The 23,940-nt window shown below is 34.5% G+C and overlaps 1 protein-coding gene across 1 annotated transcript; it reads right to left on the reverse strand.

Moving 5' to 3' along the window:
• Window positions 1-708: 708 nt before the first annotated feature.
• On the reverse strand, window positions 709-19,383 carry LOC7464309 (cleavage and polyadenylation specificity factor subunit 1). The gene is made up of 26 exons (XM_024582498.2): window positions 18,952-19,383; window positions 18,364-18,510; window positions 18,073-18,226; window positions 16,903-17,038; window positions 16,289-16,434; window positions 15,368-15,463; window positions 15,213-15,265; window positions 14,813-14,944; window positions 13,926-13,977; window positions 13,681-13,800; window positions 13,240-13,374; window positions 12,467-12,595; window positions 12,061-12,138; window positions 11,347-11,484; window positions 9,941-10,035; window positions 9,263-9,456; window positions 6,412-7,190; window positions 6,179-6,259; window positions 6,009-6,074; window positions 5,824-5,901; window positions 4,359-4,583; window positions 3,806-3,937; window positions 3,472-3,648; window positions 2,805-2,990; window positions 1,688-2,073; window positions 709-1,240 (listed from the first exon to the last, which is right to left on the reverse strand). The coding sequence occupies exons 1-26, from the start codon at window positions 19,272-19,274 to the stop codon at window positions 1,126-1,128; spliced, it is 4,353 nt and encodes a 1,450-aa protein (XP_024438266.2). The 5' UTR covers window positions 19,275-19,383; the 3' UTR covers window positions 709-1,125.
• Between the last annotated feature and the right edge of the window lie 4,557 nt (window positions 19,384-23,940).

Here is a 23,940-nt window from a genome sequence, read left to right on the forward strand (position 1 = left end):
TTGTTGGGAGAAATAAACATATGCGTTGGTTATGGATCTTATAGGCCTAGTTACAAGACTGGTCCGGCCTTGCGGGTCAATTTATTGACTCGAGGTTTGGATTACGCTATTTAGAGAGTGAAAAACCCGAAACCTTTTTCTTAAAAAACGATATTATTATAAGACATTACTTCAAGATCAAGCTAAAGACTTCATATATGTATATACTCTTGTTACTAAAAATCTATAAGATTATAATATTAACCAGGTAGGGTTTTTTTTTATTTACTTTGTATCATTTAGTGTGTGTGTGTGTTTTTTTTTTTCAATTCTTGCAAATCAGCTCTTTTGGGTTTTCATAAGTTTAAGGTATAATTTATTGAGTTTAATTTTATTATACCAAAGAGACTGAGAGGAGCAGGTATACTGGTAACGAGTATCCCAGTCAATTTCTATTATATTCATACAAATTTATTAAGAAATAAATAAAAAAATTAAATATATAAAATATGTACTATTTATTATTCAATATAAAATAAAATTATATATATATATATATATATATATATATATATAATTTTATTTTATATTGAATAATAAATAGTAGTCGGCTTCCAGTTAGGTTTCAAGACAAAACTCGTACCACCTTATCCATTACTCGTCAGAATGAATGTGATCCCTCTTCTTTTCCATTATTATCTTAATTTTGCAAAGTGGAAAAAGGAGGGGTACAGAAAGAAGAGGATATTATCTATTGCTCGAATTAGCAGCTTGAATGGTCAATTCTCAACAAACGAGTAATTCCAGCTCTATAAGTACATTGGGCAGATAAGTTTGAGATTTGTCGTTTCTTATTTGATGCTACCACTCTCTAGAGCTGAAGCCATGAAACCTTTGAATGCAGAACAGTAATTACCAATGATACAAAGGATGCACAAGGGCTATGCTCCAGTGTCAGTCCTGCCAAGAAGGCAAGGGTCTTGAATGAGTGATCTTGATCCTGTTTCAAATTGCTGCTTTTGCATTTAATTGTTCCTCCAGGACTTGAACAGCATGCTGGCACCAAGTAGTTTGAGCACATCAGTTGATTGCCCTTGTGAAGGATATCGTACCCTGCAGTACTTCCTGCCTCTAACCTGGTTACAGTCACAGAAAACTTGTGCCCAGAGTAAGGTCGTTTAAATTTGACAAAATCTGAGCACGTGTTGTTCCAATCTGTTGGGCAATTTCAACCTGTTCCTCCAACGGGATCATCTCATAACTGCAAAATGGAACATCTCGATTTAGTCCGGTAGACAAAGTAGTAATCATGACAGATGACAATCCATGAGCAAATGCCAGCCTATGGATGCCTCGCATTCACTGGAATCACATCAATGACAACCCATCCCAACATTCTAGTTATTTAATGAGATCATGTAAGAAACAGATCACAAATAGCCTTGACGACATGGTGTGATTGCCAATCAAAACAAAGAACCAAAACTGTATTAGTAGTGATTTATATCTCTCATTTATCATTGAAGCAAATGCAAATGAGAAACTTTGTCAATGGTTAGTTATATACTTCTTATAAATGAGTATGCTCACTTTAAGACTTAGGCCTACTTATAAATTGAAAGCTTACTTGGCCTAAGATAAACAAGTTGTTAATCAGCCTTAACCACCCCCATTTAATCAGGTTGTTAACTTAACAGGAAGAACTTACTAGGAAAGCATTTCACAATCAACTATGCTTTCAGGGCCAGGTCGGTGAGCCTTTCCATCAGAGCGGAACTGGCGGAATGATTTTGGGTTTAAACCAGCTACATGGGGAACAGCATCAACAAGTTTCTTCTGCAGTGACTGCAGCCTACGAAATGTGAGCTCGTCAAGAGGTGCAATACAACCTATGCTGCCGTCCAAAGTACCAAACAGTAAAGCAAAGCGATTGGTCTTGTCAGAAACTGGAGCGGCACCACTTCGATCAAGTGAAGGGGAAAGCATTTGCAACCTCATGAACTTAGTAACAAGGGCACCAACATGAAATTCAGCCCTTGAAAGCAGTTTCTGTCCTTTCCAACTCTCAGACATCTTTGGTGCATAATAGAATATCTGTTGTCACCAAAAAAATAAAATTGAAAATCAGTGAAAACATAACCAACTTCACCCCATTCTGCTAATCCTTGTTTCCATTCAAAAATATTCTCAAAGTAAAACAATGAGCAAAAAGAATCTCTAGCAACAGAAATGCATGTAGATTGCATAAAAATCATAACAATGTGTAATCAAAATTCAAATTCATTGGTGATTTGTATATTCATGAATTCTATGATGGCAGTAATTTAATTTCCAGCCTCGCATTTGTCGCATCTTTACTTTTGGTTGCAGATATATTATGTTTGACAAAACAACTGCCAATTCAAAATCTAAATTTGCTCCAGTTTGTACATTCATTTTCTGTTTGAGCTAAGAAACTTCACAGCTTTAAGTCAATAATGCACCCCTTAATATGACAATGATAAGACTAGCCATGGCCTGTTAAGGGATTTCACCTGTCTAAAAATACAGTTAAGGACTTACCAGGTGAAGTGGCAAAGGTGAATACAGTATTGAAGGTCTCTCAAATTTCCAGAACAACGAAGATGATTTAGTCAAAAGCAGAAGAGGAAGTTAACATAAAAACCAACTTCATAGAAGATACTGAAGGCATCAAAATTTCTAGTCTACTTGCAAGTTTTTCATCATAATGAAATTTATATAATTTTATCTCACCATTCTAATGCTGTCAACCAAAAACAATATCAGACAACATCAATGAAAGCAACATGTGATAAAGCCCAAACCTGAACATTCTTTTGTTCATCTGAAACCACAAGGCTCAAAGTACTTCCATCAATCAAAAACTCTGTTGAGAAACAATCAAGGGAGGCAAAATCCTTCGCCAGCAAGCTGAGCTGAGCCCCCTGCTCCTTCCAACTAAGAAAGTATATGCTTTTGTGAATGTCACCCAAGAGAATAAAATTCTTCACCTGCAATTGCATGTAGAGGTATGACCATGAAGAAAAGAAAGCATTAAGCAGGTGCACATGTTACATGAAAAAGACAGGATGCAGTGCTTCTATCAATGCTTCTACCTAACATGTTATGTTGGCGAGCCCTGCTGCAATACTGGACTAAACTTAAAAGTAACTAATCCCACTGGATAAATTTTCACAGCAAAAACCATCTATTTTCCATAAATTGAGAAAGGGTAATAAAGACAAACCAAACACGACAGTTTTTAACAAATACCCATCATTGTTATTGGATACAGCAAATTTGGTCACAATGATTCAATCAATATCAGAAAGTACAATTCACATCTTTGAATTCCCCCCCTCCCCTTAATTTTTATCTTTTTTCTCCTTTTGAAATGCAATAGCAACAAGCAGAAAAAAGTTAATCAACTTTACAACAGATAGCTATGTAAAGAAAAGTTCAGAAGAGATGCTGCCGTTGAGTGTCACTTACAATATTTAAGCTCACGACATATAATGGTGGAGCATCAGAAAATGCAACACCAGTCAACTCTGTACCGGTCCATTTGTGTAAAATAATTTTTGGACCAGAAGCTATCAACAGATGGCCTTGAAGTGAGGCTAAAGCAGATATAGCACCTTTCAATTCCTTAGAATAAACTTCTGAAACCTGAAGAGCACAGTGATGAAATCAATACTGATGAATGCAGACGTTTGAAAGACAGATTGGTTTAAGGGATTGCTATAGTGGATTAGTTATGTAATAACTAGTTGAACATAAAACAGAAGGATTTATTAGCAAAGAGAGAACTATCAAAAAAACATACCAAAATCTGAGAATTTTCTGGATTTTTGACTACAGAAAACAGCAGAATACGTCCTCTAGCAGCAACATCCTCCCCTTGCACATAAGCAGTCCCAACAGCCAAAAGTGTTTCATTTTCCTTTGTACTTGTATTCTGTGTTGAGGTACTATGTGAGTGAAAAATGGATCTTATTATAATTATATTGAAAATCAGAAACAATGGCATCAGAAAACAATCTAGAGTTACAAAAGACGAACACTGCTTAGCTGGTATGATGGTCCTTCTCGCTAAGTTTAGATATTCCATTGCGTCTTCCTTTTAACAATTCCACTCTCTAAACCTCATTTTTACCCTTGAATTTCTCTTCATGTTGTTATAGAATTTTCTTTCTTGTTTTTTATGAAAATAAACTCTCTTACTCTCTCAAAAAGTCACTCTCACAAGGAAAGCTGCTATGTATACACGGATTATTATCCGACCAACCACTCACACACACTCCATCTCTCATAAAAAAGAAAAGATGCTAAAAAGATATAATAGCAAAGTAGATGAAGGGATGGAAGAAGTCACTTACAAACAGTGAAACCATTCGTACAGTCAATGCATTTTCAGAAGTCTGCATTGGGATTGTAGCCTTAACTTGCCAAGGGCCATTAGATGGTTCCAAAATCCGAACCTCAAATTCATCTACACTGTAAGTTCGGTGTATTTCTTCAGAACTCAAATTATGATTCTCAATCTGATGGCCAACTTCTTGATCAACCAGTGATGAAAGAACTTGATTTACTGGCTTTTGAACCTGCAGAAGAATGTGAAAGTGGCATTACAGCTGCAGGCTGTGCTCCATTTAAAAAACGAAAAAGGCCACACAGAACTATATCATCACCAATATAATGTATAAGATGCCAGTATGACATGTTCAGGTAGAAGTTGCTGCACCACACTATAGTCGAGACTCAGATGTCCATGGAGACAAACTATTTAATTTCTTTTGGCTAGTGAAACTTGGGAACTGAAGAGTGAAAAATTTAACCAAATATAAAAGTTGTACTCGTTCCACTTCCAAGAATGCTAAAACATCATTTCTTTAATACAGTGATTTATTTCAGAAATCAGTCTGTAAATGAAGCAAGCAATAACAGAAGTTATAAAGGAAGCAAAGCAGATGTTGATTACTCCAGAGGAACATGGATCCGAAAGGATAAGTGCACAGTGTAGGAATCAACTCTCTCCCTCTCTCTCCTTTCCCACTATTTTTTCTGTCTTTGGCTAGCAAACACTTTGTTGGCAGAAAGGATAAGTGCAGTGTAGGAATCAACTCATCCCAACCTTGTTTTCTTTTTTTGTTTATCTTACCCAACCTAGTATTTTAGATTTGAAGCTCGTCAGTCTTAATATATGTCCCCAAAACCTTTCTGCCGCCATCCTTGCAGGTCCCTGGCAAGTTCTCACTTCCAATGAGGCTTTTATTTTCCTCTCTCTCACTTCCAATCGGGCTTTTACTCTCTCTCTCTCTCTCTCTCTCTCTCACACACACACACACACACACACACACACTTACTTATCCAGTTCCCCCTTCAACAAAATTGGGTCACCAAAATGACCAATCCAGATTGTGCTCCAAGATTATTCAATATGTAATTGTACTGCTATTCAGAACATGTGACGTAAATATATTTGCATATCCACAAATCCAGTAACTATGGGAAAGACACTGTAAAAAATAAGCTAAATAGGAAAATAGAGGATACTCCTATTAAGACTATTTTGATAACAAATAAAGCAAAATTTTCAATATGAACATTGTCTTTAATAATCAAAGAAACCTTGGTAATTAACTATCAGTTCTCAAAGTTTCTCTTAGTTCTCTATCATACAATCCAAACTGAATTCCCATAACCAGCCATATATGATTTGGACCAGGCACTGTCCATGTCAGAATTATGCCCACAAAAACGCTGTTTTAACGATCTAAGAAAATACACTTTACAAAAACTAGCAAAGCAAGAAAAATTTAGATAGAAAGAGAAGACACTTACAGGAACTGAAACTATGAGAGGGTATAAATTCCTCTCTGCAAAATAAGTCACTTGATGTGGAGTTCCTTTCAAAGGAATCTAACAAGAAAACAAAATTTCTAATGAGCACATTGATGCCTGTAAGCAAATATCAACTCTCATATGGACAGATGATAGAGGAAACATGAATGAGAAAAGAGGAGCACCTTTTGCACTGGCCAGTAGTTGTCATAACTCGAGACAGATGACAGGTGACAAATCTTCAAATTGCCCTGTAAGATAGGAAAATGAAAAATGAATTCCACCCAACCTCAAAAGTTCTAATATATTCTATCAAAGCATCAAACAGAGAATAAGAATCTTATAATTGTTCAACCTGTGACGTGACATAAATGAGCCCATGATTACAATTAACAGTGTGAAGAACAGTGAAGGCAACAATAGATCCATCACATAGCTGCAAGAAAATCATATATAACAACACGAGAGTGAGATGAAGTGAAGGAAAAACAGGCACTTATCAAGTACCATGCTTGCTTAGGCAGTAAAAATGTCAAGAGACATCAAATTTGAATCATTAGATAGCAATTCAAATTGCCAAGAGCTTACCTGTGGATGAACTCGCAGTCGCTCTCTAAATACCATAAACCAAGCTGGTCTTGATCCAGAAAGGAAAAACCCTTGATAACCACTAATATTCTTGAAAGTCGTAATCCTTTGGCATGAGGTTTCACTTGATGTTTCCTCCCTAGTGTATGTGTCCAAAGGGACCCGAACGAATCGCAGATTTCTAAGCCTTGAAGCACTGATGGTGCTAGCACCAACAGAATTTTGAGCAGAAACAGAATCTTCTAGTTTAGAAGTACCATCTGGACCTTCAAACAGGTATGCGTGGTAACAAAGAATTGTCCCATCAGTCAATATTCCAAAAAGAAAAGGGCGACTGTGACGTCCAGACCATCTCAGCATGGTCAATTCAACAACCTTCATGTTTTGAGTACTTTCTTTTCTGCCAGCACCGGCAACTTCTTCTTTCACCCCCTTCATCATATCTTTAGCAGGTTCCCCCGTGCAGGTATCAAGGAGATGAGTTTTTCCAGAGACAAATTTATCCACGAAGAACACAGAATTGAAATTTGGCACATCAAATATTTCAAGGGCACCAGTCTCATAACAAACAACACAGTATATATCACCCTGCTCATGAGCTCCACTGTCAGCACCATCAATAGCCTCGCTAATTCCAGTAGAAAGCCATGCATCTGTACTTGTCTTCCGGAGCCATGGCTCTGGCCCTTTATCATGATACAGTGTGCAGGCAGATACTGATTTCGTTGAGCTCTGAAAGGCAGACGGAGTGTTTACAGAAACTGTACAAGCAGAAGGATCTGAAATTCCAAATTAAACATGTCCCTTGTTAAAAATTCCAGAAAAGAAAAAAGAAAAGAAAAATCTGTTAAACAAACAGAGAAGAAAAAAACCATGGTTTCACAATACAACAAGGGCATGCCATGCCTGTACAAAGGCATATGAAAACAGATATCATTCACCCACCCAGATAGAATTGTTGGATCATATAGTATTATTACTGCAGTCGATTAACATTTACAGCCACCTGACTGTAAAATCCAATACCTTGGATGTTTCAGTTCAAACTTTAAACCTTAAGCAACTTGAAAAAATTAACAACAGCAGAGTCAAACTACCAGATTCTTCAAATTAATATCAATTACTGCTATTCTAGATTATATATGCCAAAACTATAGAGATTCACCATCTGAGGAACCTAATCTAGACAGAAGAGGTAGTTCTTACAAACTAGTCCAGACAACTGAATCAAAATGTTACAGGGATTCGGGAGGAACTCAAGGGTGAAGAAAAGATATGAAAGATATTGTTGTGGAAGAATGGACTGCACATGAAGAAGGATCAAACATTTCCATGTGGAAAATAATCCAAATTTCACTCATGAATATTTCTGATCCCTCCACTTTGAGTAGGATCAAACTTTGTGGGCCCATGAAGAAGGAAATTGTCCTTTCATTTCCTTCCCATCACTCCAACCAGCCAAACATGAAAAAAATCCAGTTCTATCCTTTTCTCCTCCCTGCAGTATAGAAGCATCATCAATATGGTTGGAGAAGAATGACAATCATGGTTGCACTTTTGAAGACCGCAAGCTTCTTTCTATATTCCTCGGTGTTGTCAAAGGCAAAAGGCAATAAAAGTGCCCGAATGAACCAAGGTGATATACTATAGATTAAAAAAATATATATGTACAATATTATATTATATTATATTATATTATATAAATCTCAAATATATACCTTCCCAATTAATATTAGATCATTAGAAAATAAAAAGAAAATATAAAATACCATAACATAGTCATATAAAGTATTATTTTCACCTTTAAAACAAAATAAGATAATTTAAAGTAGAAAGTAGCCAAATAGATTAAAAAGCAAACTTAAAAATCATCATCATTATTCATTAATCTTCAAAAACATCTTCATCCATGCTTTCATGTTCTGTAATTGTGTTGTTGTTCTCTGTTCAACGCAAAGTTTGGCTAGTGTTTCTCTTCAAGTGTCCTTCCTTGACTGTATGTCTCCCACTTTAATGATTTTTTTACCCTAATCATTGTTTTTTTCAAAAAAAAAAAAAAAAAAACCTAAGTTGTTTCTTGTGGTAAATTAAAAAATGAACAAAAAGGTCAAAACATAAATCAGTTAAAAAAATGCAACAAAAAAAGAAGTATTTCAATCAGGTGCTCGCTTTAACGCTTGACACCCACTCATGAGGCACTCGCCTAGGCAGTGCTTCATTGAAATTCATCGCCCGAGGCTAATAAAGGCGTCGCCTCGCCTCGCCTCGCCTTGCCTGGTGCGTCTTAGCATCTTGAAAACATTAATTCTTCCGGTACAGACCTTTAACAATGCTATAAGCTTATCTATATGAAGCTAAAATAGGAATTTTATTAAATGTGACACCATCAATACATTGATGAAGGTCAGCTTTCATAGGGTTCGGGTAACTAAGACTACAATCTTAGACATGTTCTAAGACTTTATAATGTGAATCAATCATATGGCATGATGCTTTACAATCTTAGAATTGCTATAGCATGAAGGCAAGGGCATTCTGGCCCACATAGTAACCTAGCATGAGAGCTCCCAAACTAGAATGGGAGGATCCAAGAACCTGTCCCTAAAAATATCCGCATACTTTGAGCACAAAAGAAGGGTATGAGCCTCTTCATTGAGTTACAAAATCTACGAAATGCCTTCACAATTTGACCATGTCAAAATAAAAGGAACTAAAGAACGTTTCATGGAATGCTACCATCCATTATGGAAGCTTTCATGGAAACTTGCTTGGAAAGAGAGTCGTGAGCTAACAAAACTATATCATAAAACTAAAACAAATATGTTGAAAGCTAATCCATGTCATAACATACCTCCAACAAGAATCTGAATACTCCCGTCAGCCATTCTAACTAAAACATATGGATCCACAATAGACACATGCATCACTGTGGAACTCTCAGAACGACCTGTTTCCGAGTTAGAACCTCCAAAGCTTAAATCTTGAGTCATAAAAGAACCATCTAAGATTCGAGCACCACGTTCAAACACCTGAACAACTCGACGTCTGAGAAGGGAAATAACCAAGAAGCAGGAAATTTTAGTTTCTAAGTTGATATCAAGAAAATGGAGCCAATTTCTCATCTCAAGGGAAAAGAAATAAAATGGAAAATAATTTGCGAAACATAGTCAAGCAACCAGTAAAGCAATAAAATCATTCAGTCACAATTTACAGCAAGCCTTAGATGACATGTCTTCAATCACTTATCATTTTAATTTGTATGACAAGCCATACATGTGCATATAGACAACAAGAAGCATAGCAAAAATCAATGGGAAAGGTAGTTGTATAGAATTTATTGGTACAGTTGACATTCATGCTTTTTAACAGCATAAAAAAATTGATAGAACAACACCCATTTACATTTCAGAAATTGAATGAAAAGAAAAAATAGTCATCTAAAAGGCAAGCCAATATAAAGAAGCAAGGAAATCAAAACCGCATTCATAAGAAAGTAAATTCAAGTCACTGAAACTAGATGAATTCTCACCTTCCAAACAAGTTCCCTGCAGCAATTGTTCTTCCTTGCACAAAATAGTCCACACTTTCAGTGACTTCCGTCAAATGATCAGCAGTTTCAAGCACCTACCCAGCATGCAAAAATAGATTGCAATTAAAGAATCAAATTACATGATGTTGATCGTAAACTATACAACTAAGGAGATGTTTTTGATAAGAAAATGACAGCATTTGGAACTGCAAATTAGGTTTGATTTTTAAATTTTCTCCTCCATCATCTCAGTGTACATGTAGATGACTTTCAGAGTATAAGATGCTTTGCACTTATATTTAGTCATGCTTAGGGAGAGATGCACATGTACATGATTCCATGTGCTTTAGCAAATAAAAAATAAAGGGGTGGCAAGCTCCTAGGGTGGCCATAGAGATTACTGCGAAAAAGACATGAAATTACACCCCATAAATTATTCCAAAACTAGCAACTTATTGCCCAGTATTCATAACGAATTACTTGAATTTTGAAGATGGAGACATTCATTAAAATTACAGATAATAAACAGGATAATTCCCTATAGATGAGAAGCAACAATAATAAACATTCACAGGGGAGAGAGAGAAAGAGAGAATTAAATTTCACAGATAGAGGCATTCATCAAAATTATAGATAATAAACAGGTTGATTCTATATAGATGAGAAGCACAAAGTATCAAAGTCCATACCAGTGTGTGCGAGAGAGAGAGAGAGAGAGAGAGAGAGAGAGATGGACATTTTCATTTATAGTGTTCAAACTGCCCAAGTACAAGAAGTTTGCTCATATTCTTATTATAGCTATATCCTCTATTTAAGCTATGATGACATCAAGTAGAAACTCTTTGTGATATAGCATCGACCCCATTTAATAGGGGATTGTGCAATTTCTGACCTGAACAATGTCCTAAGCTCCTATATTTATCTCAAGTTTTCTGAAAAACAATAAGGCATATTATGTGGATGTATATTTCAAACTTATTTTTGCAACTCTACTGCACTCACATATTTTACCATTTTTTTTTCTCATTTGATTCCATAACTTTCCTGACTTGCCACTTTCACTTTGCCTACTTAGGTAGACAATTCTGATAATTTTACTGAATGCAGCAAATGGTCACTTGTATGAGAAAACACGAAGAAAAAAAAGACACCAAAATGCGGTGAAAGGACTGGAAAGTCTCTTGTTCAGTTATAAAGATATTAAACATAGCTCTTTCCATATGTTTGTATTATTCCAAATAGGAAATTGCAGAGCAACTTGATATTTTAATAAAAATATTAAAAAAAAGATGTGAAGACTTCTAACAATTATCTTCTATGCATCAGGTCATAACAAGTTCAACTGAGAACCACACAGTTTGCAGATTTTGCAAATAACTTCTGTTAACACAAGTTAATGAGATTACCATTGTCCGTGCCTCCATGCTTATGATCAAATATGCATGATATTCATCATCTGAAGCCATTTTCAATGAGTCAACACTATGACTACGTGCATTCTTGTGGTAAACAGTCCAAATTCCTTTACATCCAGGAAGTTCAACCTGTATTCAGAAACACGTGTACAAGAAAAGATGCACTTAGCCACGAGAAAAGTTGGTCTTAATGAAGTTGCAGTGCATAATTGTAAAACTGTACAGATTGAATAATGATTCCATTTACAAACTGTTCAGATAAAAAGATGGTATCATGTTGCAAACTGTCAGTGGCCTAAATGTAAATATTAAATCAACAATATCATCATCAATGAGACATGAAAGTACTTCATATTAACAAATTAGGATATATAAACTTTCATCTTGATAGAGGATTCTTTGTTGTACCTGAGAAGGAAATATTATGAAAAAAATGAAAAGAGTGATGGTAAAAGTTACTGGACCTTATGGAAGTAATCACAAGAAGTTTTAAGGGGAAAGAATGATGTTTTACCAGCAACAATACATTGTATGTTCCAATAATAAGGACATCCAAGATAGTTAATGAAAAATATTCAAATAACAGAATCTGTATGGCATTGTAACATGGATACAACTCTACAATCCAAACAAAATCATAAGAAATTTTAAAGCTCAAAGCTATTTCCCGTCTAAGAATCATAAAAATAAGATTTAAGGATAAACCTCTGTAATCATTTCTGGGCGAATTGATTGCTGAAGGACACAGAGAGCACCATTTTTACCGTGTCCAGAACAGCACACCTGAAAAGATTAACCAAGAAAAATTTAAAGATAATAGAATTTGAAACAAGAGCTTTTCCATTCTGAAACTCTTGACTCGACAAAATCCATAAGTCATAACTTCTTATTTTGCTCAGTATATTCCTCTTGTAAACATGGAGCCAATTGTTAGATCTGAAGCCTGGTGGTACCAGAAATCAAATTGGGGGAGGGGGCTGAACATCTTGAGTGAACCTCAAAACTTACAGTAACTTATTCCTGAGATTTCACTTCCTTACCTTCTAATAGGTTTTAGAATATCAAATATGTAAAACATAACAAAAATAGCAGTCTGATGTGTGAAACTAACCAATTCATAGTTGCTTTGTTTGGAGATTCCAGTTGCATTTGCATCCGCATTAATCCTTAAACCATATGCAAAGTCCTTCAAAGGGCCAACATTGATCAACGAATCCCTCACTGTAAATGAGAAAGTTTTCTGTACCCATAAAGACAAAAAAGAGGGATGGGATTATTAAAAAAAAATGTAATTAGGAAAAATGCTAACCAGAATAAAATTAGAATAGACAGTCAAAGCTAAAATATCACAATAATTGTGGCAAAACATCAAAAAAAAAACATCTGCCCAGGTAGGATTTATGGTCACGGTCATGGCAATCAAGAAACACATTTGTGTTATTTTCAGTGATAGGAAAAGGAGGATCATTTTAGATGAGCCTCAGACTTGAAAAGAAAACTAAGAAGATCAATAAGGTGCTATTGCTAAACTTAGAAGGATGGTGGAAATTGTTCAGTCTTCTTCCTCACTTTGAGTCCAACATGTTAGATGAGACGATGCAATGCAATGCAATTTATCTTACCTATGATTCAAGATCAACTCCAGTAGCTACTTCAAACTCATACTTACTTGAGTTGTAAAACTCAAATCCTTTATTCTTTAATCAAAACCCTTAAATCCCCATATTTCCAGGCCTGGCTCATCATAAAATGCTTTTAGTTGTAGGACAGAAATTCAAATCTGCCCTGCATCATTCCCAGGATAAGTGTTCTTGCTCCTTTATTTTTTACTTTTATAAAATGCATTGTGGATAAAGTATAAAGGAGAACAATAACTGATACAACCTGTGATGATTCTGCATTATTTGGCGCTGAACTATACAAGGAAAGTTCCTCCCCGCTAACCATATCTTGTAAAGCATCAGAAGAGGACACCTTCAATCGCTTTGCTGAAGGCAAATCACCTTCAATATCTCCAACCTGTAGATACACAGGTAGCAGAGAAGGTTTCAGAATTATAGAAAAAAGAAAACAGCAATTTCTAGAGAGAAATTTGCTTGAAAACAACTCTGGAAAAGAAATTTTTTATCAAGACCAGTTGTGAGAGGATAAAAATAATTAGTCTGACAATTTCAAGACTAAGATTTACAACATGATCCAAAGATGATTGCCAGTTGCTTGAATTTCAGAGGCAGAAAACATGTAGAATTTGATGGGCCGGAACAATTTCATTGAACTTGTCAACATTAACTTGCAAAGAGGAATGGATGGCATCCAACACAATACCTCTTCCTTTAAACCAGGTGACAACATTGAAGATCCCAATCCAGAAGTAAACTGCACAAGCAAACTGTCTCCCAAACGACTTCCCAGAAAAAAGAACGAGTTTCCAAGTGTTGTAATATCCTGTATGAAAAAAAAATGTTTGTAGGAGAAAAACATAGTCAAGAATTATATCAATGGAAAGAATACAGAAAAAAGCTTCACATGAAAAGGAGTTCAGGACAAAGAATCCGTTAGAAGTAACTAACCGAAGTAAGTACTGAAGCTTTAGACTTGGAAAGATCAAGTCTCTGCACAACCCTTCAAGGGGAGAGGAAAAAGAACCATCAAATACATGAGCTATTCAAAATGAAACTTGATTCCAAATGCACATGGTATATGAAAGATTCATAACATCAGAGCAAAATGATTTGAAAAAGGAAACATATGATGCAATTTCTTAAAACATGAAAATTTTGGACCAGCAAAATTTAACCTATTGTAAGAATTGCATACCAAGCTAAACTTTCCAAAGTGTTTAGCTTCCCAATATCATCTCTTTTCACATGTATTTCAAATCTATAAATCTATCTAGATCCGAATTTAAAATTTGATCTCTGTAGGGTAACATTGCATAGTACCAAATCCCATCACATGAGTTGCAGCAATATAACAATTTCTCTAACCGCCGACCACCATTGCTATTTATAACCATCATCTTGTGAAGCAAAAAAACTCTTAGAGCATTGATAAAATATAGCAGTAACCAAACTTCAAAAACTATGTCAACAACCATAAATTTGCACACAGATAAATACCCAAATAATCTAGATTGCACATCTGACAAAAACAAGAAAAAAATGAAAGAAAAAAAAAATCATCTCTGCGCTTTTTCATGCTTCTAGAACTCCTCATATCAAGTAATCTTAACAACTATAGTGGCCACTTGCTATATCACAAAAATAAACTAAATCTCAATTCAAAGACACCTCCGTCCCAAACTAGATGGATCTGCATGGCTCTGTTCCTCTCAATCAGCTTTGTTGCTGGCTAAACTCTAGAATTTAGGATTTCAAGCAAGTTATTATTAGTAATTCGGAAACTGCTAATTTGTGCAAGAAAATAGATAAATAAAAAAGAGATGGGACACAGCTACCTTCCATCATAAACAAGGGTCAGTAACAAGAGTTCCCCAGTTTTTGTTGACAGCAAGGCTACATCTTTTAATAGCCAAGTTGCATTGGCAGCATCAAGTTCCACACTGAAAGTTGCTCTTGGCAGCTCTTGACTAATGAAAGGGGAAAAATAAAAGAAAATGCAAACAAAAAAGGCAGCATGTTTATAAGACAAACTGGAAAACTGAACAGCAGATTAATTCAATTGAAAGCTATAGTAGCGTGAAGAGGCCAATTTTCTAAAAATTTTGCACAGATCAATTGGATTCACATTTAAGGGCTTGCTATTTTACAAAACGATGACAGAAAAACACAACACAGTCCAGATATTTTATTGTTTTTCTGAAGGCATGGTTTTAAAGAGGTAGACAGAGTAAATACCTGCTATCAACAGAAGCAGCATAGCTGTTCAGAGCCAATGCACAAGAAGCTGACTGCACAAACAACACACTCGTGTGTTATTATGCTTACAGATGAAAGAATAAAACTAGAAATATATCCATAAGAAATCAGACTCTGGCAGCAGTTGAGCTTACCTCACTGTGATAATGGATAGTGTTCACACCAATCACAAGAACACCGCCAATGGGAGATGGCACTGCAAGCAGCTTATACGCATCATGCGGGAGATTCTGAAGGAGAAAACAAATGTAAGAAAAAACTCTGCAAACTCTCAAATAATATATGAATTTTTTGGGGGGCTGTATGACATAGTTATTGCTTGAGACAATGTCCAATAAGATGGAAAAATGCGAGACCACCAGTTTTAACCCAAAGCAGAAAACTAAGACATCTTCATTAGAGATCAGAATTATTATGATGATTTGAAAATATTTATTAAAAATGCCAAAACTTCTATAAAGTGATGCTTTGATAATATCCATTCCCACCATGAATATATACAAGGCTAGATGTCTCAAGGTAGCACAACGTATGGAGACCTAACTGTAGAGAAATCTAGAGAAAATTCTGTAGTATTTTTATTAAATCTAAATAATAGTCTTTATCTCCATAAAATAAACTAGATATCCCTATTTATATTAGTCCTAAAATCTTTTATAGGAAAAGATTCCTAATTAAAACTTATCTAATTAATAGAATCAATCTAGCATTACGATTCTTAAATGGTAAAATACTAATTAAATTAAAAGTCCTAATGTAAATAGGAAACAAATAATTAAAATCCAAAATTAACTAGGAAAATAATTAAAACATGAAAATAGTAATTTCATGTTTCATATAAGTTGCTTTTAGGTTTCTTTGTGGACTTCTTTTCAGGTTTGGCCTTGTCAATCTGGTTCATAACTCCTAGGATAATTGTTCTACGTCACTAGGCATATGTCTCAAGAAATAGGCCTCTATAAAATTTCATATAAAGGTGACAAAAATTTGGCCAAAACACAGCTTTTCTAATATTAATTTTTTGATTCCTTAAGGTAGTTCTTTTAGAAACATACTCCAATAGACCATATAAGGGTAGGTTGCTTCAAAGTTGTACTGATACTAAGAGCAGAAATCATGCAAGTATGATGCTTCCACACAACACGCCCAGCCCAAGTAAGCTCTCGCTCGTGAAGGACAACCACCACAGGTTCAATATAATCTGCATATTGCAACACATCAGGAAACATCAAACAGTGTCAGAAATGTAAAATGATCAAAGCTCTTTGTGTACATGTTAAAATGAGAATACACAACTAGCTCATACAACATGCTAATGCCTTATGAAGAATATCATCGTATAAAGACAGTGTGTGGAAAGGTAGACTACCAGATTTCAAACTTGCAATCAGCAATTTAAAATGTCAATTAAAATTATGCAGTACAAAAAGTTTGGCATGCATATGTATCTATAATTCAGAAAAGTCTTTATCTTCAAAAATTAACCCAAACCTAGTTTGATCTACATATTCTTCATAGGTAAGATACAAACCTCGGACCTACCCCCACCATACCCAAACTGTTCACATGCTCACATATTGCAACATTCATTTTAAACATCCATTAGCCCCAGGTTTTAGGTTCAAAGCACGGTATAGAAAAGGAAATTGGGTTCATAAACCAGACTCACCATGCACAAATATGAAATCTTTTACATGTTTCATGTCTAAATCTCTAAGATTAATGATGTAAGAAGAGGCAATATGAGCAGAGATAGCAGCTCCAGAACCAAAAGCATCTTCATCTTGAACCAAGGCAGAACCAGCCTGACAACAAAAGTTTCAGGGTCAAAATTTTCTGTCTCAAAGATTAAAGTAAAGACATTACTATTTTTAATTTCGTTTATAAGAAACCACCTCATAAATGCAGGCACCAAAGACTACCACCCATTCACAAAGCAAAAGAAACTACCAACAAAGTTCAGTGACTGTAAATCAGAAAGTAAACATCTTGAACAGATAATCTATGAATTATATGAAGTCTTCATTGCAAAAGAATATGCTTTCCAGCAAGTCAAAACCCAAAATTTTGGCAAGAATCCTTCAAGTAGTTGAGATGGGTAAACTGGCAAAGTGGTCCATTCTACTTCAGAGTTTGGAGCTCTACCAAGCTTGATCATGGGAAACTGTCTTCTTAAAGAAAGAATAATGTAGGTACACAAACTAAAAATAGTAGGAGTTCCCAATGAAGGGAAAATTATTCATATAGGAAAGATCCAATACCAAGCAACAGTGAGCTAGCTGTTGGTGCTATAGTCAATCTGTGGAAAGCAGTGGATTTATTAGAATCAGTACTCTTCCCCTTAAGCTCTTTCACTTTGCTCCTTGCACAAAACCCAAAATATTGCTGAAGGTATAAACCCCAAGAGTTCTTTTTTTTTTCTCTGCCTGTACAAAAACCATATCTCCAAGGGTCTGTCAAGAGTTGCTTTCTTTATTGTTTTTTATTATTTTTTTATAGTTCATTTTTTATACAGGAATGAGTTAAATGTTATGGTTCATAGTTCATTTAATTTCAGAATTAATCCCGGATGGTATCTGGGTTCATATCATATATAAAAATGTGCCTTGTGTATAACGGCAACATCCAGCTCGAGACCCTTTGACATTCACAACACTAAAACAATTTAGCCATTAAAAAAAAAACATTAGAACAGTTTTATGTTGTAATTCTATCAGGCGTGATTACTTTACTATTTACAAAAACATGATTCATCTTAAAGGAAAAAAGGGTTGAAGTAGTTGAATAACTTGGATTACAGAGAGTTAAAAGTTTGACTACATTAAGCAGGAAAAGTTACCTGAGCAGCCTTAAGTATTATCATCTGCAAATCATAAACAAGAACACCTCCGCATCTTCCTTGAGGATCAACCTTTACCAATGGACCTCTTGCAAATGATTCTCTACCTCTTTTCAAATGACGCCAGTCTGGACCTTCAAAACAATGCATAGAGCTGAAAAGGAATCAATTTTAAACAAAACAAGAAGTAAAACAATGTCAGAAAATCAAATAGATTTGTAGTAGCACAACTACCAAAATGCAATCAAAAGCTCCACATCAATGATGATGATAGACAGTATAAAACTTTACCTTGTGCGAAGTCCATGAATTGAATCATCAAACTCCAAAACAGAAATCTTTGCATCTTTAAATGCCAATATAATAGAATCCCTTCTCCTAGAATCATCACCACCTTCAACAGACAACACCCCCATTGACTCAACATTACCATGCAACCTGCAAAACCAATTCAACATTACCCTTCAAAAGACAAGAAAAAAAATAGAGAGAAAAAGACAGGAACAATGAACAATTACATTGATAACCTCGGAATAAAAATCAAGTCTCTAACTTGGCCCAAACCCAAAACTACAAACACCTAAATCCACACATCCACCAGAAAATGTTAGCTAGTTTAGCTTCCAATTTACCCGAACCCAAAAAACACAAACATCAGGTTTCCATTTTGAGCCAAACCCACAACAGATTCATCTAAGACCAGCATACTGTTTAATCAGATATTTCAATGAGCCAAACCCGAGAACCTAAACCCTAAATTTCCACACACACCACTAAAATCTACCTTCTTTCAATCAAATTTCCAAATTCATCCAAAACCAGCAAACCCAAACCCCTAAAACCTTCAAAACGATCGTTCCTTTTTCAAATTTACCATACCTGTAATGGCAAACAAGCTCAAGAGAAGCTCCAGCAACACCATCCATAACTCCACCACGCTTCAATTCACCCGAACTCCTCGCCCCCTCTTCTTGAACCCTGACAACATAGAGTTCAAGAACATTACCGGAAGCAACAATTAGGTTCGGAGTAGGGCCAATTCCTCCACCGTGGCGGCGGCGTGAAGGCCAGTCAGAGTCAAGATCGTCAGTGTGGAGTTGAGGAAGATGGGCTGACTCGGAGCGAGAATGGGTTACGAAACCGGAGACGCACGTGTCTATGGTGGTTGGCCAGTGCATCATCTTGTAGGCAGCGTAGCTCATTGTGGTTAGGGTTTGGATTTGAGAAAATTGGGGGTTAGGGCTTTTGAATTGGAGAGAAAAGAGAGGAGCTTAAACCCTTTTTGTTTGGCGGGAGGGATTTGGGTGAGAAAATAGTGGCAAATGGATTGTAAGATGAGTAAATTAATATTTCAGTCCCTGAATTATTAACAGAATCATAACTTAGTCTTTCGTTTCTTAAAACCTGTAAATTTTATTTGCTTGACTCTTGTTGACCTCTTTTTTATTAAAACATTATACATTTGTTACTTTTTTTTATTAGTAGTGATTAAGAAAAAAATAAAAAATTCTTTTTAGTCTAATTATAGTTTCAAAAATATTTGGTTAATCAATACATAATATATATTTGCATGATTTCTCTAAAAACTTTCTCTCGAAACTTTGGTTTAAAAAAAACTACAATTGGATTTCATTAAAACTCTCTCTTAAAACTTTGGTTATGAAAAACTATAATTTATTGCTTTTATTAAACTTATTTTTTTAAAATACAATCATAAAAGCTACTGTAATAGTAAATACACACCAAGTGGTGCATATCTTGAGCAATCATTTAAATAAGACTCTAACTCATTTACCCTTTGTATAGTTGCATATTCATCATTAACATGATATATAAAGCGTGTAGATTTTTTACCATACCTTTTTTTATCACTCTTCATCTCATAATTCATTGTAGATTGTAATAGTGATTTTTTTGAAAAATCTCAATTTAGTCCTTAAACTGTTTTTTTGCACAATTGAGCCCTTTTGAACCCAATTTGGATCCCAATTACATGTTTTTTGGGAGGTGAGGGTTGAATTGAAAGAAACAGGGCTTAAGTGAAAAACACAGGTAACATAATTAGTAGCTTTGCTATTTGTTTAAAAAGTTCATTTTAGTATCTTATTCTATAAAACTATTGGTTGATCAGTTTCTATAATTTTAAACATTACATTTTAGTATCATATTTTATTTTTATTTTTTTAGTCATTTTGCAGTGGAAGAAAGAGAGAGAGTCACCGAATTTCAGTTAAAAAAGAGAAAATTGTTGTTAGCAATGATTTTGACCACTAAAACAATTGATTTTTGTGTCAAATGATCTCAAATAACGAGGAGAGTTAAGATTAAGTGTTTTCTTATCTTGAAAACACCTAAAAAAAAGATATGATGTTTGGAAATTTTTTTATTTTCATGTTGATTATGGGTTTTGAGGTAGTTTTTTGTGTTTTTTAAGGAAACAAGGTTTCACTGGTGTTTCCTAAGTGTTTGTAATAAAAAAAAAATAGGTTAAAATAGGTTTTTGGATTAAAAAACAAGAGCCTTGTTTTTCTAGCCGCCACAGTGCCAGATTTTGGATAATTATAGATGACACGTTGTTTATTTTTTCTTGACAAGGTCATCTACCCCATTGACTTTAGAAAAAAAAATAAAGGCTTGCGTGTGGGCTCTTTTTTATGTGTCAGACACTAGGTCTGACTTCATTCTTTTTTTTATATATATATTTTTATTTTTATTTTTTTTTAATTACTATTTTTTTATATGTATTTTTAAGAATAATATTTGTATTTATGTTTTATTTAATACCCCTTCTCTATGATTTTTTTAGCTTATTTAACATTTTTGAAATAAAAATTGTTTTTTAATTATATTGAGTGTGTTTAATTTTTTTATGAGGTTAGTGTAATTCATCTATAATTTTTTTATATTTTATATAGATTAAACTTATTTTTAATTCTAAAAAAACTTTTTTTTAGAATATTTTTAATATGTGCAGCCCTACATGGAAATTTCTTTTTTTATTATTCAATAAATTTAATGTGTGTGTCAATTTCTATTGTATATTGATTTTTATAAATATATTAATTAAACACAATTGGACAAATGACTTATATTACGGTATTAAATATCTTGATTTATATTTGTCACTCAAGTTTTTTCAATTTTATTTTTATTTATCATTGATGACTTTTTTAATTTATTTACAAAATAGTTTGTAATTTATGTAATTAGATGCGTTCATAAGTTTTTTTATTTATATTTAAATTTTTTTATGTAAAAAAACATGTTGAAAAATTCTACATGTTCGATTTTTCAATCATATACTGTGTTTTCAACTTGATCCTTATTCTTTTGATTTGTTTTTCTCAAATTTTTTTATAAAATTTTTATTTTTTTTAATTTCACAATTGAATCTAGGTTGATTGCGTATTGCTTTTTTATTATTATTTTGGTCTTTATTCTATTTTATTGTTAATGTTTTTATTCTTTTCAATTTAAATATAAAATTAAAAATTTATTGTTGTCCTTTGATTTTTTTTATTTTTATAATTTTAACCTTTATTATTTTAATTGCTGTTTTTTTTAGATTTATTTATCTTTTTTTATCTCAAGTCATCCTTTAACCTTTTATTTTATCTTGTGATATCATTCTTCCAACTCAACAGTGAATCATATGTGAAAACACCAATACAACATGTTACTCAATAATAATATCACAAGAAATAAGCATAATTACGGCGCGCCACCATAATTTCTGGAGGGAGTGAAGACATGAGAGGATTTCTTATTGGGATTAAAATAATCCCAACAGGTCTAACAAACATTAGAAAACCACTAGCTTCTGTATTGCTCCGTCTTGAGCTGTGTTTTTATCAGTAAATTCCCATAAAAGACTATTATCTCCACTCAAATCTTGAGTTCTGCTGCTCTTGGATATGATTAATTAATTTATTGACTTCCGATGAAGAGTACAGCAAGAAATATTCACTTCTTTTTCGCCACCAGCTGGGAATGGAACATTTGTACATCTAGGACTCAGCTTAGTGGGGGAATCCAGGGTTCAGGCTTGATTTGGCAGGCTCTATATGAAATTTACACCTTCATTCTATGTTTGTTGTTCTTCAACTTGCTTCTCCTTAAGCTTAGTCCAGGGTATCCAGGCTGTGACTACGCTGTTGATTTTATTTTCATCCGAAAGACTTGTGGTGGGTGGCTCATTCTCGACTTTATGTATTGTTTTTAAAGTTTATTTATTCAATGTAGGATACATTTACTAACAATTTTCGCAGTTGTGCATCTATGAACACTGATTTGTTCTCTCTGTGGGCATTGTATCTCGTTAGGGCTTAATGTTGCATGTACAGATATAGGAAGCTCCCTGTGACCAAGTGGATAGAAATGACAGCTGAATCTGATTATAGGAACTGGTATGGAACATGAGCACAGTATCGAGAGTCAACTATTCTTTTTAAGTCATGTATTCTACTGGCAGGTGAAGGATTTTAGTGAAGGACAATATGATCATGTTCACTGGGAAAGGGGGAATTAATGTTCTTTAGGGAGGGCTTAATTAGGATGCTGGATTGGAATAACTATCATGTTTCTGAAGACTATAGCTAGATAATTGGATGAGAGGTAGAATTACAATTGAATTTTTCAGAAAAATCGTATTTCCATTGTGGTGAGCAACTGTCAGTTATAGGAGGGTAGAGATTCTTTCTTCCTTACATGCAAATATCATCAATTTCCTCCTTCATTACAGACATATTTCCTTCTTTTATGATCATATTTCACATTTTTTAAAATATCTTTCATCTATGCATTATGCTTATCTGCATACCATTTTTGTTTTCTTATTATTCTGCATTATCCGTTACTCATTGGAAAGAATCCTAATCTTCGTACCCCTTGATCTTTTAACTTTTAAAAATTATCTGCATAACAATATTTTTCACCTTCTCAACTAGTTTCTTGTTATCCTCCAACAGCAGACTTCAAGTCAAGGCCTTAAACCTGTCAGGATTCGGGGTTTTTGGTATCTTGAAAAATTCCATATTTCCCATCTCAAACATTTGGTCTTCTTGACCTCGGTAGAAACATTTTAGTGGACTAATCCCCTCCTACTTGGAAACTGTGGCCGACTTCTGTATCACAATGGCTTAGGAGCTTCAATATATATCTGCTTAATTACATTTCTAAATGTCATTCATAGTTCTTTAATTTCAGGTGATGTTCCCCCTAGGGTAAGCCTTGGCAATGTAAATTAAACACAAGCATGGCTGGTGATGAAAAGAAAGACAGCAACAAACAAGCTAAAACCAAAGGTAGTTCAAGGACACACTTGCAATTCCAATGAGGAAACGCTCTCAAGTTTTCGAACCACTAGAAATCATGAACGACCTTGTTTTTAATTCTTTCTTCTGATCGTTCTAGTTGAGTAAATATTTTGAGAGTCTTCAAATATTCTCATGAGAGAGTTTCATCCCCTTAGATGTCTCTCCAGTTTAACTCAACTCTTTGGTCTCTCAACTGTAGATATTATTATCAATGCTTAGTCTCAGGGATGGAGTTCTTAGCTTTTCATAGTATTCTACATGTGTTATACGCATCTTCCCTTCGCCTTGGCCCTTCCCTTCGTCCGTTGCAGCTGACACATTTACCTTCTCCTAGATTTGGAGAGTTAAATAGGTTAACTCACTTTTTATAACTCTGATCACTTCTATGCAGTTTCTTATTAAAGGCTGTTGGGAAAGCACTAGTTTTATTTCTCAAGTTAAGGTGCTGGTTTTCCTCCGGATACTAAGAAGATAATCCATGGAGAATGGATGTTAATTAGTAGCCAACACAGTCAGGGGTGGAGCTGGAATTATATAATAGGAAGGGCCAAAA

Source organism: Populus trichocarpa, chromosome 12, assembly GCF_000002775.5.
Source record: "Populus trichocarpa isolate Nisqually-1 chromosome 12, P.trichocarpa_v4.1, whole genome shotgun sequence".
In the NCBI taxonomy this organism is placed as follows: Eukaryota; Viridiplantae; Streptophyta; class Magnoliopsida; order Malpighiales; family Salicaceae; genus Populus; species Populus trichocarpa.

Coding starts and splice junctions, on each gene's coding strand:
- LOC7464309 (XM_024582498.2), bottom strand. CDS start 19,274: ATGAGCTACGCTGCCTACAAGATGATGCACTGGCCAACCACCATAGAC. Junction 13,801..13,925: donor AAGCTTCAGTACTTACTTCG/GTTAGTTACTTC, acceptor TTTTTCATACAG/GATATTACAACACTTGGAAA. Junction 13,375..13,680: donor CACCTGGTTTAAAGGAAGAG/GTATTGTGTTGG, acceptor GTGTATCTACAG/GTTGGAGATATTGAAGGTGA.